This window comes from Eumetopias jubatus, unplaced genomic scaffold (genome assembly GCF_037043125.1).
Source record: "Eumetopias jubatus isolate StellerSeaLion01/CBP00866 unplaced genomic scaffold, mEumJub1_p1.0 scaffold_4, whole genome shotgun sequence".
NCBI lineage: Eukaryota > Metazoa > Chordata > Mammalia > Carnivora > Otariidae > Eumetopias > Eumetopias jubatus.
In genome coordinates this window covers 13,283,993-13,302,284 of record NW_028274810.1, presented here as the reverse complement: position 1 = coordinate 13,302,284, position 18,292 = coordinate 13,283,993, and the positions used below count along the sequence as shown (strand labels likewise).

Here is an 18,292-nt window from a genome sequence, read left to right as displayed (position 1 = left end):
GCCAGGTGAGGATGAAGTCACAGTACCTTGAAGACATTTCCTTCCCCTCTCCCTGTGCTGGCGGGCAGCATTTCCTTGCAGATGCAGCCTCCAGTCAGGAGGAGAAGAGGAAGAGGGCTAAGGGAGAGGCACAGGAGGAAAGGGAAAGCAGCCAGACGGGGTGACAGCAGAGCCAGAAACCAGAAAACAAAACCGGACTCTTCCCTTGGCGGGAGACACCCCCCACACACAAGCAGTGCCCCTGAGAGCCACCAGGTAGCCTCAGCTGGTGGCATCTGCTGTGTCTGAAGCCCCCCTCCCTGACCAGTTGGAGGCTGCTAGGGGGCTTCTTTCTGGGACTGGAGAGGGCAGGAAGAGGGGCAGGGAGGACAGCCCAGAGTCTGGGTCATGGGCAGGAGAGGGTGGAGGTGCCGAGCATGCGAGAGGTGATTTTTGGCAGGGATTCCTAGATCCCTGGAATGGGGCGGTCATCTTGGGCGCCATGCCCAGAGGGGCAGATCCAGAGAGAATGGATTCTGTGGAGTGGAAGCCAGGGAGTACAGCAGCTGCGGCCTGAGGCCTTAGTATATGGAGCTGGAGATCCTGCTCCCTCCTGCACCCGGACCCGCCAAGAGGCAGCAGAAACAAGTATGGCAGTCCCTTGTCAGATTATGATTGCCCCAAGCACTGTGTTGAGGGGTAGGCACCCCCAGGAGGGCTCCCTGCCTCAGTGTTCCTCAGGGGCCTCTCTCTGACCAGAAACACAAAGATGACTTTGGAGAGACCTGGGGGGGGGGGGACCCTAGAAGGGGAAGAAGAAAGAGGAGGGCTCAGGAGGGGATAGAATGTGGACCCTGGGATGTTTCAGGCAAGGCTGACTTCACCGTGACCCCTGTGTGCGGATGTAGCATAAAATTTGGGGGCGTACACCTGAAGCTTGGAGGCGGTGGGCAGAGGGCGTGTCCGGGCTGATTGAAGAGCAGGGGCAGAGAAGCAGGTTCTAAGTCCTTTGTCAAATTCAGAGTGAATCTGGGAGAGTTCTCTTCATTATCTTTGTTCTAAGGATTGGGAAGAGGAAGTAAGAGGGAGGCAGGAACATCCTAATAATAGTACCCAGGGGGGTGACTGCTGTCTGGGACGCCTGACTGGCTCACTCAGTATAGCTTGCGACTCTGGATCTCAGGGTCCTGAGTTCAAACCCCCACGTTGGGTGTAAAGCATAGTTTGAAAATAAATAAAAGTAAAAAAAGAAAAATAGTACCAAGGGGTTAACTACAGTCTGAGGTGCTTATCTTGCCCTGTGCTGTGGATCTACTAAGGCTCTTCCTCCATCTGCACCATCCTGAGCCCCGAGACCTCCTGTGAGAGAGGGTTTCAGGGCACCTCCAGCCCCATCGGGGGGAGTGGATCCTAGCAGGACAGCCACTAGCACCTTTAGGCCATTAGTCCCCAGGGTGACAGGGGGAGGGGATGGTAGGGGGTGAGGTGTGGAGCTTGGCAGGGACTCTAGGGACCAAGGCCTTAAAGAGCAGAGAGCAGATCAGGGGCTGGACTCTTCTCAAAGCCTTCAGAACTTGGCTCATTCAACTCTCCAGTCCTTGCCAGGAATGTGAGGGCCCGGGGGTTGACTGTGAGGGACAGCTGGAGACAGAGGGACTGTGAGGGACAGAGGGGTGGCAGTGTTCCCTGGAGCACATCCTCAGGCACTGGGGTCCTCAAGCACCATTTCTGCGCTCAGCCCCCCTGCTGCTCTCTCCACACCCACCCTCCACCCCCAACACACATCATCCTCTATGAGAAAGTGTAAATTGTTTGCCATTTGGCAAGTAATAGCCCACCTGGGTTATATTTTTACCATGTACAAAAACAATTGCAGAGAAGACAATAGAAGACAATAGAGAAACCTGTTGTCTTCTCTGATTCTTGCTACAGTCTGGTGAGGTAATAGGGCCAGTATACATTTTTTTTAACAGAAGAGGAAACCAAGCCCCAGTGAAAGTTTTTGTTGTTTTTGTTATTTTCTAGCAGTTTAGCTCTGGTTCACATGGTTAGTGCCTGAACCGAAGGTCAGGTGGCCCAGTAGAGAGCTTCTGCCGTGTTCTACATGGTGTGCATTATGTCCTTTAAAGCTCCAGCAGCCCTGCATTATCCCCACGTCAGACAAGAAAATGAGGCTCAGAGAGGTCAAGCGACATACTCAAGCTGACAGGGCCAGAAATGGGTCTCATACCCTGTTGGACTCCTAATCCCGTGCGCATTTCATTGTACTGGCAGAAGTGCCTTAACTGCTCTGGTTGGAGAAGATGGGGTGGTGACCCGAGGTGCGTTGAAAGCTGGAGACAGGCCCCCGCTACCCAAAGTCACAAGCTGTGCTTTTGCTTTTATGAAGGCCCTGTAGGAAATGGTGTGACTTGGGAAAGATGGGGTGCCCCCTCCCCGAGGGGGAGCAAGGGGGATGTCATGGGGACAGAGTCAAACCAGGTCTCTATTCCTCTGGGCAAGTTTGGGTTCAGATCTCAACCTGAGGAGTGGGTGCAGGGGAGGTGCTTGGGGGGGCCCTCTGTGAAAGAGGGGTCCCAGGCCTGAAGGGTTGGAAAGAGAAAGAAAGGAGGGAAACAAGGCAGGCCCAGCAAGGACTCTTCTAGCTCCTGCTTATGGTGGGGGAACATCTAGAGACACACTCTGGCCACAGAGCCACAGAGAAGCAGGTGGGGGTCTGGGCAGATGCCTGGGCCAATCAGGGGGCCCCTGTACCTGCCAGGGAAGTGGGCCAGGTGTGAGGCAGGGCTCCATGCCAGGGAGAGTATTAAATGAGCTTCCAGCTTATTTGCATGTCCTAATTAACCATAAAATGAGCCCCAGGGGCAGAATTAAGCTGTCAATTTCCCTCTGCTAACTTCCACTACCTCCCCCTCATCCCACTGCTTCCCACCCCTACACTTTTCCTGCATCTCTTAGGCCCCAGGCATTCCCATTCACCTCTCCCCTCAGCTTCAGTGAAATACAGTCTCCGTCCTGTCACAAAAAAAGCCCAGAAAAAGAAGGAAAAGGAAAAACTAGTGGTGGTGGTGGTGGTGGGTGTGTGTGTAAATGAACTGGCCATAGTCTTTCATTAGCAAAGCATGACCTAGTGATGAGGGCATTACACCAGCCCAGTCAAGACCAGGGCAAAATTCCCCCACCGGACAGTGAGCATTCCATTTACTATCCATGCATGGATAATATGGGGAGGACAGGTTTTGTTGTTGTTCCTCTTGACTTGGCTTTTGGAGCAGAAATGGACACTTTGTGGGGTAGTGTGCAAAGCACAAGGCTGGGAGTCTATCGCGACCAGTTCACTCCCAGCTCTGCCGCTGTGACCTTGGGCAAGTTGCTTGCCTTCTCTGAGCGGCTCCACGTAAAGTAAGGGGATCAGCAGCCCCTTCCAGAGTGTGGTGAGAAGGAAATGAGAACGCAAAGACGGCGGCGCCCGACGCCTGTGAGTTCTGTTGGCGGCAAATGTCATTCCTGACTGTTTTGTTCTGGCCCGAGTTAAGATGAGTTTTCATTCCCTTGGATCCCTTCTGGCCAACCGATGGGTTAGGAGTTGCTGCTTCTCACTGAACCCCTTGAGCCAGGAGCCAGGTCCTTTTCCTTGCTGTTCTGAGTTCCTGTCGCAGTGCCTGGCACTGGGAGGTGCGCAATAAAGTTCGGTTCAGTTGGTCCGGATTGCGATGGCCGGTCCACGGAACACATGAGTCACAGATGAATGGCCAAGAGGGGACTTGGTTTCCTGTGGAATCATTCCGAATTGAGAGCTTGGTGACTTCACCACGGCCCAGTGTGAGGACCCTTCTCTCTCACACACACACACACACACCCACACACGCACGCACACACACACGCACGCACACTCACCGCCCCGCCCCCAGCAAGGCGGACACAGCCAAAGGGCCTCCACCCCGCCCTGAACTACCCCAGTTCCCTGGGGAGACAGAAAGGATGAGCGGGGGCTTGCTCCTCCAGAAAAGGGCTGGCTCTACTGGCAAACTCCAGGGAGAGGAGAAAAGGCCGTTTTGCAGCCAGACAATCCTGTTCCAAATCCTGAATCCTCCATTAGCTCGAAGCCTGATCTGGGCAGCCTCTCTGACCCCTAAAGAGCCCCCACTGATTTACCAGGAAGATGGTACTTTCTAGGGCCATTCTGAAGTTTGGAAGGCATGGTTCTGCACACTGCCGGGCAAATAGCGAGCACTGGAGAAAATACATAAAAGTAGCACCTTCCGTCCGGTAGCTTCCGCCACCAAGAACTACACATCTCCCCTGTGGTTGAGTGGGGGTCTGACAGTGACCCTAACTGGCCCCACCTCAAGCTGTGGAGCTGCCGCGCGAAGCCTCCTCCCTCCTCCAGCTTGGTCTCCAGGGGTCCAGGATGCAGGAAGCGCCTCGCTTGTTATTCTCCAATTTGCTGTTAATGCTCCGAGGGTGGGAAGGCTGCTTGCGTCTAATTGCGCTGTCACCCCCCAGCAGGCGGGAGGGGAGCTCAGCCGGGAGGGGCGAGGGGAGGAGAGGGGGAGGGCCTGCAGGGCGGGGCCGGGCCCAAAGAGGGACCCGCATTGTCTCTTCCCAGCCAGCGGGCGTTCCCTGCGGGGCGGGAGGGCCACGTGCGCCGCTCCAGGAAAGCTCTAGGCGCCGCGCGATGGGAGCGGAGCTGCCTGCCCGGCCCTTCCCCTTCCCCGCCGCCGGTCTGGTCCGGCCAGACGGGCCTCCGCTCCCAGCGGGGAGGGAGGCCACGGGGTGAGGCTGGGAATCTAAAAATGAGTGCGTCCTTCGAATGGGCGCACTTTGGCCGCGCCGACGGACGCCCGTGTGCTTGTGTCCCGGGTGCGGGTTCTGCTGGAGGCGGGGTGCCGGGGAAGGAGCGCGTATGACTCCAGGGCCCAGCCGCGGCCCTTCGGGCCAGCCCTGCACTGGTCTGCCTCCTGCCCGCAGGGGGCGTATCTAGGCCGGCTTCCTCACCTGGGAAATGGGGATGGTAACTAACCTACTTGCTTACTCAGAAGATATGAAAAGGCTTTCCAACGTTTAAAGTGCTATACAGATAAGTATCTTTCCTGTGCTTTTGAAAAGACATAGGGCTATCTCAAGTACTCCTCTAGGTACACTCCTTATTCGGCCCATGTCTCAGGACACGGGTATGGGCTGAAATCTTAAAGGCAACAGGGAGTGGGGGTGGGAATCTGCTGATCCCAATCCCAGGAGGTCTGGGGTTTCCATGCCTGTGCCTGGAGCAGTGCTTTGCCAGGGAAGCCAATGGTTTATAAGGTTGGGGCCAGATCGGGGGACTCTCTGGGGGAACCTGAGACCCCAGGGCCCTAATCCATACAGAATGTTCAACTGAGGTCTTTGGGGGCCCTGAAGGAATGTCAGGATTGCCTGGTCTCCTCCCCCGGCCCCTCACTGTCACCTGCAGTCCCAAAGTGAGCGCCACTCTCTCTCTCAATGTCTCTCTTTCAGCCCAGGAGCCCTCACCTCCCCACCAGCCAGCCCCCACCACAGCCTCTCTCAACCACACACTGGTCAGCCCTGCTCCAGACACTCTTGCTGCTTCTCCCTCCTTTCTGGAGGAAAGGAACTCGGAGTTAGGCTTTTGAAAGCCACAGTGCCCACACCCCATCCTTCCCAGGGCCCAGCACTGGGACCCGGTCATGTTGGGTTCAGTCAATGTTCTGTCTCTAGGACTCAGACCCAAACAGCGGTGTTAATATCAAAGCCAGAAGGTGAGGGTTCCAGGGCCTTGGGGCAGCTGGTGGAAGGACGTTCTCCCCTTCTGGGCTCTGCAGTGCCCGGGAAGGGGAAATGCCCAGAGCCCTTGGAATGGCTCCGCTTCTTGACCTTGTGTGAGCGCGCGGCTCTGGGCTCGGAGACCGTGGGCGTCACCCAGCCTGGCTTCTCCTTCAGCAGCCGGTCTCGGTCAGGCCGCACACTGCGCAAAAACTTCCTAAAGATGTTCGCTGTGAGGGCAAACCTGCGGCCCAGCTCCCGGGGCTGGCCCCTCTCCCTTTTGGGCTCCCCCGCCTCCCCCTTCTCCCCACCCTTCTCCACTTCTGGCAAGTCCAGCCAGTTGCCCACCAGGTCTGCAAAAACGTTGTCGCCTAGCACCAGAGGTTGTCGGTTCCGGCCCCGGGACATCAAGGTGGAGGTCCAGTCTTCCGGTTCCACCAGCTCGGGCCCCTGCCGGGCACCGCTTCGGTGCTCTGGTAGCTGTGCCCTGGGCAGGGGGGCCAGGTCCCGCCCACAGGCACTGCTATGGGACGGAAACTTGGCGCCAAGAGAAGGTTGGTTGGAGGTGGGGCAGGCTGCAGGTGTGGCAGGACCTCTGCCACCCTCCCATGGAGGGGGCTCAGGCTGCGTCCGGGGGCTTTCCGGGCAGCCAGGGGCAGGACTCCCTCCGGAGATCTCCAGCTGTTCCAAAGCTGTCTGCACCTGGAGGAGCTTCAGTTCTTGCAGCGCGCCCATCATGCAGTTCATCTGGTCCTGCAAGCCATCACCCACTTCCTTCATGGACATCTGCGGGCGAGAGGGAGAGCGCAGGCCAGTGAGCCGTGAGGGGCTGGGGGAAGCGCTGCCCCTCATTGGCCCTGAACCTAGACTCCCCACTGCCCACATACACATCTCCAGGGTCATTCCAGCCGGCCACTGACCCCACCTCCGTGGGGCCCAGTACAGTGCAGCTCAGAGCTGGGAGAGGAGGAATCTCAACGCTGGTATGGCTGCATAACATATGCATGGCCGCTAACATGCTAAGGCAGGCGCTGTCCTCAGCCACATATATGTGACTATGCATACACTTCTATCAATTAATCTTTTTTTAAAAAAAGATTATTTATTTATGTATTTATTTGAAAGAGAGGGAGAGCACAGATGGAGAGGGAGAGACAGAAGCAGACTCCCCGCCGAGCAGGGAGCCCGATGCGGGGCTCGATCCCAGGACTCCGGGGTCCTGACCTGAGCCGAAGGCAGACGCTTAACGACTGAGCCACCCAGGTGCCCTGAGTTGATCTATCTTTAATCTCACCAACTAGTCTATGAGGTAGTGACTAGTCTTGTTGCCATTTTACAGACGAGGGGGAAGAGGCACGTGAGTAAGTTGCTCAAGGTCAACAGAGGAGGTGGAGCTGAGACCGGTTCGAGGGTGCACGCAGCTGTGGTGGCCACCCTTGACCCTTTAGGTGCTGTGCCCTCCTCTTGCCGAGCCTCCCCGAGATGAGGATGACGACGATGATGATGGCCACGACAGTTTGCAGGTTTTTACTATTTAATAGGGATTGAGCTAAGTGCTCTATGCCCCTCACCTCTTAGGATCTTTGTACAAACCCTATGAGGTTGCTAGTATTGTTCTCATTTTAACGAGTTAACCCTGGTGGGGCTGAAGTAGCCTGCCTACGGTCACGCACGCAGCTCATATGGCTGGGACTCAAACACGGGACACTCACTCCCAACACTATGGCCCTAACTACCAAGCCCTGCCTGCTTCAGGATGGCGGGGCAGTGGCTGGGCTTTGAGGGCTGCGTTGTCCTCCCCGGGGCCGTGGAGAAGGCTGGAAAGGAACATGAGGGCAAGACAAGGGGCTCAGATTCCCGAAGAAAAGGGGTAGGCCGGGGGTTTCCTTTCACTGCTGTGCACATCTGGCCAGCCCGGAAAGAGAGATGGAGGCCAGGAAGCTCCTGTTTGCAGAAGCTCTTCCCACCCCTTCTCTGCCTTCCAAACACCTGTCCTCCCTCAGCTGCTCTTCGACTTGGCTCCCGTGCTCTTCCTGCCTTCTCAGCCCAATTGGCTCCACGGCTCGGGCCAAGAGTGGGGACACTGGAGGCCAGCTCCCCAGTCCCTTTGTGGGCGTCTAAGGCCCGGGTCCCAGGTGCCAGCTGGAAGGGGCTGAGAGGCTGACTTGGGCGAGGGCCGAGTTTGGAGGCTGGGCAGGGGATGCGTGGTCTGATAACATTCACAGTCCAAGCTGCCTTGGTCCCGCCAGCTCCCTCCCCAGATCTGCTCATGTTACTAACAGCAAACCTCACGTGAGGGGACCATCTGTTTCTTAAGCCCCCCAGAGACCCGCTGGGGTCATCTTACCTCTCAGCCTTGTCCTAATGCACAGAACTAAGCCCACAGGGTGGAGAGCTGGAGGGACTGGGAAGGGAGGCACAGAGGTGCTCAGGGGAGCACGGGCAGCTGACCGTCTTAAGCTTTGGGTCAAACCCTCCCCTGCCCACCCCAACCCTGGCAGGGGCGGGGGCACCACAGCGGGCTCCCCTGAGCCGGCCGCACTAACGACCGGAGGAATAACTGTCCTTGCAGGCAAGGAGGCCTTTGCTGAGCATGGTGGTCGGGGGTTGGGGGGGGGGCCCTGGTAACCCTGGGATTTGCCAGATTGCCCGGGCGAGCAGGCTCCATTTGAGCGGCAGCTACAGCGGCAAGAGATGCAGCCTGGGAGGTGGCTGTGCTTGCTGATGGCCCCTTCTCTGACCTCTTTGGCTTCCAGCCTCCTGACCACTTCTCCTTTCTGAGGCAGGCCGGCTGCAGCTGAGAAGACCCAGGGCAGAGTCGGAGGAGACCCTAAGCCTCAAACCAAATGCCTTCAGGTCTCTAACTGCTCACTGGCTCTCTGACTTCCCTTTTTCTGCCCCTTCCCTCATGCCCCTTTCCTCCTCACCCCAACCTAGACCTCAGAGTCCCTTTTGGCTTTTCCACCCAGGGCCCCTGCTCTTGTCCCCAGATGTCTCACATCTGCTTTTCTGTTTCCTGGAATGCAGAAGCCTCCTGGAAGGCCTTCCGGCCACCAGATCAGTCTTCCCAGCATGCTCCTGTGATCATGTCACTCGGAAGCGTGTCTCAGTCCCCATATGCGTGCCCCCGGCTGGGGTCAGAACCTCTTCCGTGACACACCTCAAATGCCCTTCCCTGGAGCGCTACTCACTTCCCCGCCCCGGCGCCCCCACACGTTTAAAGGCTCAGTTGTTCGTGAGACATTCACTGAGCATCTACCATCGAGGGCAGGATCGGAGATCTACACATTGTTAGGTCTCTGCAGAACCTAGCTAGCCCCTTGCCCCTGCCACACACGCAGAAAACATATTGAGTACCCCTGAATGCCGCAAGTCATCTCTCCAGACCTGCTGCCCTCAGGCAGTGACACACTCCACAGGGAGAAAGAGTCAGGGATGTGGCTCGCGGCTGCATTTCACCAATGGGCAAGGAGTCTGAGCTTGCAGGCTTCCTTCCAGAAGGCTGAACACAGTCCAGGTCAGAGGCAGTGGGAGGAATGAAATGACCCTATTCAGTCTCTTCCAGTATGGAAAAATCCTGAAGAAATAATGCTGACATTTTGTACAGTTTTCCAGTGAGAAATGTTATGTGGGTATGTATGAATTCAGGGCTGCCCATAAAACAGAGGCCCCATTTAAGTAAACAGGTGGTGAAGTTACACCCCTCTGGAAAATGATATTCTGCACTGGTTGAGGTTTTCTGTTCTAGAGACAGATGGCACAGCGTTCAAATCCCGGCTCGGCCACATAGTAGCACCTGTATGAGCGGGACCGGTTATTTAAACTGTTTCTCAGTTTCTCAGTTCTCCCACATGGGAATAAGAGTTTCTTACTCGTACAGCTCTGGCCAGATGAGGTGAGGTCATGAGTGTTTGTGCGTGACCTGGAGGCGAGTTCTGGCGGTTACCGTAAGACTTCCTAAGAACCTCCAGAACGCTCCTTCCTCAGTAGACCGTAGCACATAGTAATGACAGGACCCCATTCACCTACCGGTGCGATCAAGGAGAAACACGACGCCTGCCCTATCTCTTCGGTCCCATCCCTGAGCCCCACAGAGGAAGAGCCGGGGAAGGAGAGGGGAGCCCCGCATCCTCTCGCCCATTCTCAGGCCGGCTGGGTGGGCCAGCCACGGTGCTGACACTGCGGGCGGAAGGCAGCTGTGAGAGGGAAGCCCGGAGGAGAAGGAAGTGTGGGAGGTGGGGAGGCCGGGGCATCAGCTGGGTCTTGACTGAGAGCGAGCTGCCTTTCCCAGTCCCGAGGGGAATGATGTCACCCCAGGAGAAAGAGCCAGAGGGCGAGCTGCTCTCCTCGTCTGGGGCGTGGGACCTTCGCAGATCCCAGGGTTTCCCTTGCCTCAGGAACCCAAGAGGGAGCAGTGCGGGGTGGGAGCAAAGGAGAGGGGCCAAACCAGAGAAGATGCCGAACTAGAAATGATCGCCACTAAATCCCGGTCCCCAGACTGTGGGGGGTCTGAGTTCCTCTCTGGCCTCCCAGTGCCAGAGCCTCAGGTCCTTCCTCAGGACAGGGACCGAGTCATACCCAGCTTGCCCTCGGGGGCCAGTTGGAAAAGCCCTAAGAGGGTCTAGTTTGTTCTGATTAGTCTGAGTGGGAGTGGATCTAACAGCCACCTCCCTCTGTCCACCCCTAGCCATGCTCACTGACCTGCACGCATGCTAAGCAGACCTGCTCCACCATCGGACATACTTCCCCAGCAGTACATCCCAGAGACGGGTGTGGGACTCCTTGCTGAGAAAGACCATGAAGGTCTCACCACCCTCCTTGCAAGCACCCCCTGCCCCCACCAGCCATCTCCTATCTCCCGGCACCTCCTGGGCCTTGAAATGTTTCAACCTAAAAGTTTTCTTTCTTTCTTTTTTTTAATTTCATTTATTCATTTGTCAGTGACAGAGAGAGAGCACAAGCAGGGGGAGCAGCAGAGGCAGAGGGAGAAGCGGCTCCCTGCTGAGCAAGGAGCCCGACACGGGACTCGATCCCAGGATCCCGGAATCATGACCCAAGCCAAAGGCAGACCCTTTAACCAACTGAGCCACCCAGGCATCCCCTAAAATTTTCTTCACATCACGCTTCAGTCTCTCCCACTGCAGTTCAAAGTGCCTCCGTGTGTGTGAGAGCTCGATGGCCCCCGGGCACCCTCCACGGGAGTCCTAGCTGCCTAACTCAGAGGATTCCGGCCCTCAAGTGATGCTCTTCGCTCTCGCCTTGTCAGACCCCTATAGTTACTCTGGTAAGCTGGTGACCCCACTGTACGGAGTAAGAAATGGAATCTGAGATGTTCATTTTCTTCCTCGACATCCTTCCCTAGACTGTCTTCGGTTTTCACCACATCCACGGAGGAGCTCATCTCCTACTTAATGTTGCGTGTAAATCTGTTTGTGTAAATAAACGTATTCATGTAGGAACTTATATGAAATGCATACACTTGCCATAAACAGATGGTAACTACCTAAAACTACAAGTTCTTCATCTGAGTATCACGTAATGTCATCCCGAGCGCCTCCAGCGCAAAGGCAGATCTATTGCCTGGGGTCCGAGGCGTACTCAGGAGGACTGGGCCTCCAAGCCTGGCCCTCTTACTCCAGGCCAATGGGCTTCCCGTGTCATCATGATGTAGCTTCTCAGCCCCGTGGGGTTTTAGTCAATGCGACGCGCAAAGCACAGTTATCATCCTATGGGGAGGAAGAGCACGAAGTCTTGGAGGGACTCCAAGACCCAGTTCAGTTGCTTTCCACTGACGGAGCTTCTTCACTGAATCATCTGAAGAAGGAAGAAGGCCTGTCTATCTGAAGCTGAAGGGGAAGATGCCTCTAGGAAGCAGACCCCACCGTCCTGGACCTGCAGTGCTGTGCCCTCCGGGGGTAGTGTGGGGTCAGCTGCCCACGGACAGCACTGTCTCCCTTGGCACTCGCTGGGCCTTTGTGGTACGGGAGGCGTGGCGATGGGAAAGTGACACCAGCATCCTCGGCAACCTTCCCCAGCCCTCTCCTAGGCCCCCAATTGATCCCACAGCTGTGCCCTCCATCCATCCATCTCACGCCCTCTCCCAGCTCAGCCAGAATCCTTTGACACAGGCTCCGGCTTTGCCCGTGGACCTGGCAGTGTGCCCTGCCTCACCCCCCCCCCCACCTCCATGACTCACAAGACCCCCACACAGTTCCTTTCAGCCCCTCTGGAAGCTACAAGGAGGTTCGGGGCCGGAAACGGGAAAAGCCCTGCTTTTGCCAAGTGGCCCATTCTCCAGTCCAGTGAATAGGGACCTTCACAGTCCCCTGCTCTTGGCTGGGACGCGCAACAGGAAGGTAAAGAGGAAACTGTGCCAAGAGCTGGAGGAGGGCGGGGAGTAAAGAAAGAAGTGCGAAATGGATGAGCCCTCTCTTGACTGAACCATCTACCAGGGGCCATGTGCTCGGGCAAGAGGCAGACACATGGAGAGAGGGGCCCAACCCTGCCCCGCAGAGAGCCTGCCTCCCCTGACCGGCTTTAGCTCCTCTCTGCTGCAGGCAGTGCAGTCAGGACCTCCAGAAGTTACCTTCCTTTTCTCCTTTCTGGTTCAGGCCTTCCTACTCTCCTGCATGGGCTCTGCGATCACCACCTAACTCAGCCTCCTGCCTCAGTTTCCTCCCTCCTCCCCTCCACCCCATACCATGCACCTCCTAGATCCCAGGGCACGTCTCCCATCCTGCTTCTCGCAGCGCACATAGAGAAGGGCAGGCCCTTTAGCATGGCATTCAAGGTCCCCAGTGGGCTGCTCTCAACAATTCTTTCAGCCCTGTTTGCTCACTATTCCTCGGCACATACCCTATACCCTAGCCAAGCTCCTGTAGTCTTCAAACATCCCCTCTACTTCCATCTCGGTGCCTTGCGCTCCTGTTGCTTCATTATCTGCCTGGAATGCTGTTTTTCTCCTGGTCACCTCCCTGCTGATCCCTCAAGGTCAAGCTCAAATGCTACCTCTCCACGGAGTTTTCTCTGATCCCCCCGCTGGAGCTAATTCCTCCCTTCTCGGGGCATTGCGCCTGTTCCTCTATGTAGCACGCCCCCTCTACTTCTGTACTGGACATATGACTACATGTACTGGTTAAGAGTGTAAGTTCTGCAGTCAGACTGGCTGGGTTTGAAGCCTCTCTCTGCCACTTACCAGTTCTATGACCTTGGCCAACTCACTTAACCTCCCCATGTCTCATTTATAGAATGGGAATAAGGGAAGTACAACTTCGAGTTGCTTTGGCAATTAAATGACAGAATCCATTATATGCCTGACATATCGGTAAGTGTTAACATCAACAAATGTTATTATTATTTTTTTTAAGATTTTACTTATTTGACAGAAAGAGACACAGTGAGAGCGGGAAGACAAGCAGGGGGAGTGGGAGAGGGAGAAGCAGGCTTCCCACTGAGCAGGGAGCCCGATTGGGGCTCGATCCCAGGACCCTGGGATCATGACCTGAGCCGAAGGCAGACGCCTAACGACTGAGCCACCGAGGGCCCAATAAATGTTATTGTTATTACCTCCCCTATTGAACGGCGGGTTCCCCGAAGGCGGGATCTGTGTCTGTTTGTATTTGTAACCACAGTGCTAGTGTCTGGTCAGGTGCTTTAAACATCGGAAGAACTCAGTTAATGTGTCCTGTGAATGAATGACTCATGCATACCAGCCTGATCCATCCGTCAGGAGGTCGCCAGGCACAGTGTTACAGGCTAAGGACAGACAGCTGCCATTTAATCTTCACAGTGGCTGTATAAAGTAGGTATTTTAAAAACCCTGTTTTAGGGGCGCCTGGGTGGCTCAGTCAGTTAAGTGTCTGCCTTTGGCTCAGGTCATGATCCCAGGGTCCTGGGATGGAGGCCCGTGTTGGCTTCCCTGCTCAGCGTGGAGCCTACTTCTCCCTCTGCCAGCTTGTGCTTTCTCCCTCTCTCTCAAATAAATAAATAAAAATCTTAAAAAAAATTGTTTTAAAATTTAAAAAACCCGCTTTACAGATGAGAAAACCAAGGCACAGGGGGGTTAAGTAATCGGCCTGGGTCACACAGAGCCAGGATTGGAGTTCAAGCTGGCCTGCCCCCAAGTCCCACAGTCCACACTCCTCCCTCACTGACCCCACCGGGTTCTTCACCCTAGCTCTAAACGTCAAAGGAGGCCACATTAGGAGATCCTTGGTAAAAGCTTTTTTCTGCCTCAGGAAATTGGCTCTTTGGTCCCAAGAGTTGAAGGCTGTTCCGACTATATCTCTTCCATCACCTTCTTTTGTTCTTATCTTGCCCTTAGGCTCTGGTCCTCCTCCACTGTCAGAACCTCTTGAACTTGTGGCCACTAGTGGCTGTAGATAACTTCCTTCTAGGAATACGGAGTTGTCCTAGAAGGCCCTTCTCCAGCCCCGGAGAAGTCCCTCTGCTGCTTCATCATGCCTCAGCTAGGACAGGCATTCCAGGAGCTGGCCTCCATCAAACTCCTCCTCCTCCAGGAAGCCTTCCTAGCCTGGCTGGACTTCCTGAACCCCTATCGCTCAGCCTCTGCACACTCTTATTTGCTCTACACTGGTCCTGACTCATGAGGAACACGCTGTGAGCATCTTACATCTGCTTTCTCTGTGTTCCTGTGTCTACCCCATTTGTTGGAAGCCCTCGAGGGAGCAGTGTGTAAGAACAGCTGGTCCCAAGGCCTTGTGTTCGTGCAGGGCCCCTCTCCGGTGGCTGGAGGGGAGAGAGATATGTTCCCTGCTGAGCTGTGGCAGCTCTGACCCCCTCATCCTAAGGAAGAAGTGTGTCAGCTGTGGCTACTTTCCTGCCCCATTTCATCCCTGAAACGGATCCCGGTCTCCTTCCAGGCAGGGGGAGAGGGCCAGTCCTCTAGGCATCAACCTAAATGAGCCAGGATCCCCAAACCCTTAGCCTCCCCGCAGGGCTCACTTGTTAGAGTGCAAGTTTTCTGCTCCGAGAAACTGAGAAATTCTGCCACTTTGGTTTTCAGGAGCATGTTCTTCTTGTCTAGATTTTCTGGGCCAAGGACAGGGCCAGGGTGCAGGAGGGGACACAGAACACCCCTGACAAAAATAATGTCATGACCTGTTAACGTTTCCTTTTCCAGCAGCCTAACCCAGTGTCTGTAGGACACAGGCTTCTTGAAGGGATTTGGTGGCATAAATGAATGTAGAATGTGACTGGTATTACATGCAGGCCATTCCTGAGCACATGCTAACTTAAGGCAAAGCCAGGCAACACACAGTCCCCCTCAGTGGCAGGGAAGTTTCTCCCTGGGATAAACACACAAGCCCCACCGCCTGCCCCCACCCTCACAAGCTCATGATGTAAGACTACCGTATGCCTTTTGTACCCCATTGCAGACCTGGGGTATAAACAAACAAACTCTCCCTATCCTAGTCACAACCATGTTGCACTGAAGTCAGCTTCACAGTCCTTAGAGGAGCCAAAGGGCTGAGCCTGGGCTAACTCAGCTCTACTTTCTTCTTCATTCCCATTGGGAAAACTGAGGCACTGAGGTTTGGTTCAGCTACCTAAGCACTGGGCTGAGGTGTTGGGGAGTAAAGGAGCCTCTAATTCCTCTGCCTGTCACTCTGCTCTGTCTCATTTCTGGGCAGCCTGGCACAAGGGGAGGAGGGGGAGGAGGCGGGGCACCGTGGGGGTGGGGGAGGGGGAGGCTGCAGAGCTCTCCCATCTGAGTGTCATTCTGGGCCCCAGGCCAGGCATTTGGCTTCCTCTCCAAGAGAGTCAAAGGCTGAAGCTGCTCAGACAAAGGGCCAAATGAAAGCTAATGGGGAGCGCGGTGACTTCAGCCTCTCCCCTTCCTCCTCTCAGGGACGGGGGGCTCAAGTCCTTGGCAGGAGAGGGTGCAAATCAAGACCTGGAGCTCAGTTCAGTGCAGATTCCTATTTGCCTTTTTTATTCTCCTGGCATCCACAGACTGTCTTCCTCCCCTCACCCCCTCCCATCTAGGGTGCTATAAAAAATGCAAATCAGTAGGATTTTAAAATTCAAGCCTATGCCAGGAACACCCACAAACCCTCTATTAAGGCAGATCCTGAGGTGGGTGGTGTGGTCCCAGATTCCAAGCATAAAAAGAAGACTCTATTAGATTCTTTTTTCAGCATGGGCCTTGGACTTCAGACATGATCTGTGATGACCTTGACCTTTCTGATATTGGACAAATGAATGGGAAGGGTCAGAACTGTATACGTGTGGGCTGGGGCTGACCATCCCAAACTGACATGGGAAGCAGGGGAACACTAGTGTGGGAAGGGACACGGTGGCAACTTCTCTGTCCCTCACCTAGGCAGCATTTCTCTGGGTAACTTTCCCATCTGAGTGTCACCACAAAAGGGGCTTGAAGAGGAAGTTCCAGAGAAGTGACCATTGACCTGAGAAACACGCTGGAGTGGAACAGACAGGAAGAGTGCTTGGGGGCCTTGACCAGGAAGCATCAGTGAGAACACCTGCTCTGCAAGCTGCCCTCCCCCCAAACTGGCCCCAGATGCAGCTGCCAAGTTTGGAGGGGTGGGGGTGGGGGGGAGTGTAGAGTTTGCAGGAGCGGGACAGGCTGTCATGGAATCTGGAGAGCCATGGACCCAGGTCTGCTGTTGAGAGCCTGGGTGCCCCTGGCTCTGGAAAGTAGGAAGAAAGAAGAGGGGAGAAAAGTGAGACCGAGGAGAGGTCCACTCCGAGAGAAACTAAAAAGAACAAAAAGAGGCAGAGGCAAAGGCACAGGAGGGAGTCGGATTGAGAGAAAGGTGGGCCTGGGGGCCAAGGTGGGGCGGGGCGTGCATATCTGTGTGAATTCGGGTGGTTGCGGGAACCAGAAAGGTGGCAGGTGTGTGTGCGGGGTGGGGGGGGTGGTATATGAAGTCGGTGAGAATCAACCTAACGGAGTTTTGGGGGCACCCTTCCCCCCTCACTTTGGTGATGCCCGGGTCCCAGACGGAGCTCCTTCTCCCGACCCCTGTACCCCTGGCCTCCGAAAGCTCCCTCCGCACTCCCCACGCCCGGCCCTGACATCTGGCCGGGCCCCCGCAGCTCCGCTCGCGATCTGCCAGGCGGCGCCCCGCCTCCGGCGCGGGGCCCTCCCCCGCCCTTCCAGCTGCCAGCCCCCCTCTCCCCACCCCGCTGGCAGACAAGCCCGGGCAGACAGCCGGCCCGGACTGCCCCCGCAGCCGCGCCAGCTCTGCCAAGCCCGGCGGGGCTGGGGGCCTCAGGCGGTGCCAGCTCCCCGCGAGCCAGCGGTCCCCGGCTGCCCTCCGGCCCGCGCGCCCGGCCCTGCTCCCGGCGCCCCGAGCGGTCCCAGCAGCCGTCCGTCTGGGAGTGTGCCCCCGTGTGTCCGGCGCCTTCTCTGGGCGCATTTCGGTCCGGGGTTGGGTTGCTCGGTCTCCGTCACTTGCTCGGGTCTGCCTCACTCTCACAAATATTTGCTCCAAGTTTCCTCGCGGCCCTTTCCCTCGGGCCAGGCCCTGCCCTCTGCCTGCCCGTCCCCTCCTCTCTGGCCTTCCTCCGCCCGCGCACTTCCCGGGTCCCGGGCCCGCGGCGGGGACCAGGTGCCGTCGGGGCGGAGCTGTCCTCCGGGCCCCTGGCGCCCGCTTCGCTCTTACCAGCTCCTGTCTGAGGCGGCGCAAATAGCAGTCCATTTCCCTGCTCTCTTCCTCGTGCGCCCATTTGCCGGGCTCGGCTCCGCAAGAGCGTCCCCGGGTGGGAAGAGCGGCCCCCGGCCCCCGCGCTCCGCGCCTCTCGCAGCCGCGAGCCGAGCCACGGCTCCCAAGGCCCGGACTTAGAGCAGCTTCCCTGGCTCTCGCGGCGCGCGGTCCGTGCAGGGGGCGGAGGAAAAGTGGGACAGCCTATGAGAATTCAGGGGGGAATGCCTTCAGCCAATGAGACGGGCGCACCGGGGGCCGCGGGCTGGGCTGCGGCCAGTGGACCCTGCCGCGGGTGGTGGCACAGGGCTGGGGCAGCGGCGACTGGGGACTGGCCGGGCGACACCTGGTCCTCGCAGGGGGGCCGGGGGTATGGTGACGCCAGACTGTACCGACGTCCCCCAACAGAGCACGTGATCCCCGTTTGATCATAAAGAGATAGCAGCGTCTTACGGGGGGGGCACTTGGTAGTGGTCTCAGTAAGAGGCCGAGTGCCTTAGTTTCTTTCAACCCTGTTTCCCAAACTCCGATCAGAAAAGGAACACCCTCCACCCAAGCAGCGAATCAACAGCTCTTTTGAACTCTGGAAGTGTGCTGGAAGTCTGGAAGTGTGGGTCTACCTCACCTCCAAGGTGTAGGGTCCCCCCCCCGCCACAGCCCACTCCTCACCGGTGGAGGTGAGGAGCCACTTCACTTATTTAATACAGAACCGTAGCAGAGGCTCTGCTGTACTCCCCGCAAGGGTGTAAATCTGGGGGTACAGAATTAAGACAGTCAAGGTCTCTGCTCTCAAGAACGTGCATGGGGGCGGGGAAGGGGAAGGATGAAACAGGTTAAAATAAACAAACACGGTGATTTCA

The 18,292-nt window shown here is 56.6% G+C and overlaps 1 protein-coding gene across 2 annotated transcripts; it reads right to left on the bottom strand.

Annotated features, from left to right (window-relative positions):
* Positions 1-1,827: 1,827 nt before the first annotated feature.
* INKA2 (inka box actin regulator 2) lies at positions 1,828-17,553 on the bottom strand. 2 transcript variants are annotated; one of them, XR_003608930.2, is made up of 3 exons: positions 17,394-17,553; positions 4,326-6,528; positions 1,828-3,751 (listed from the first exon to the last, which is right to left on the bottom strand). XR_003608930.2 is itself a non-coding variant. In XM_028101875.2 (2 exons), exons 1-2 carry the CDS (start codon positions 17,427-17,429, stop codon positions 5,701-5,703), a joined length of 864 nt encoding a protein of 287 aa, XP_027957676.1. In that variant the 5' UTR covers positions 17,430-17,553; the 3' UTR covers positions 1,828-5,700. The 2 variants fall into 2 exon arrangements, 1 of the variants encoding a protein (XP_027957676.1); XM_028101875.2 differs by having other exon boundaries at positions 1,828-6,528.
* Between the last annotated feature and the right edge of the window lie 739 nt (positions 17,554-18,292).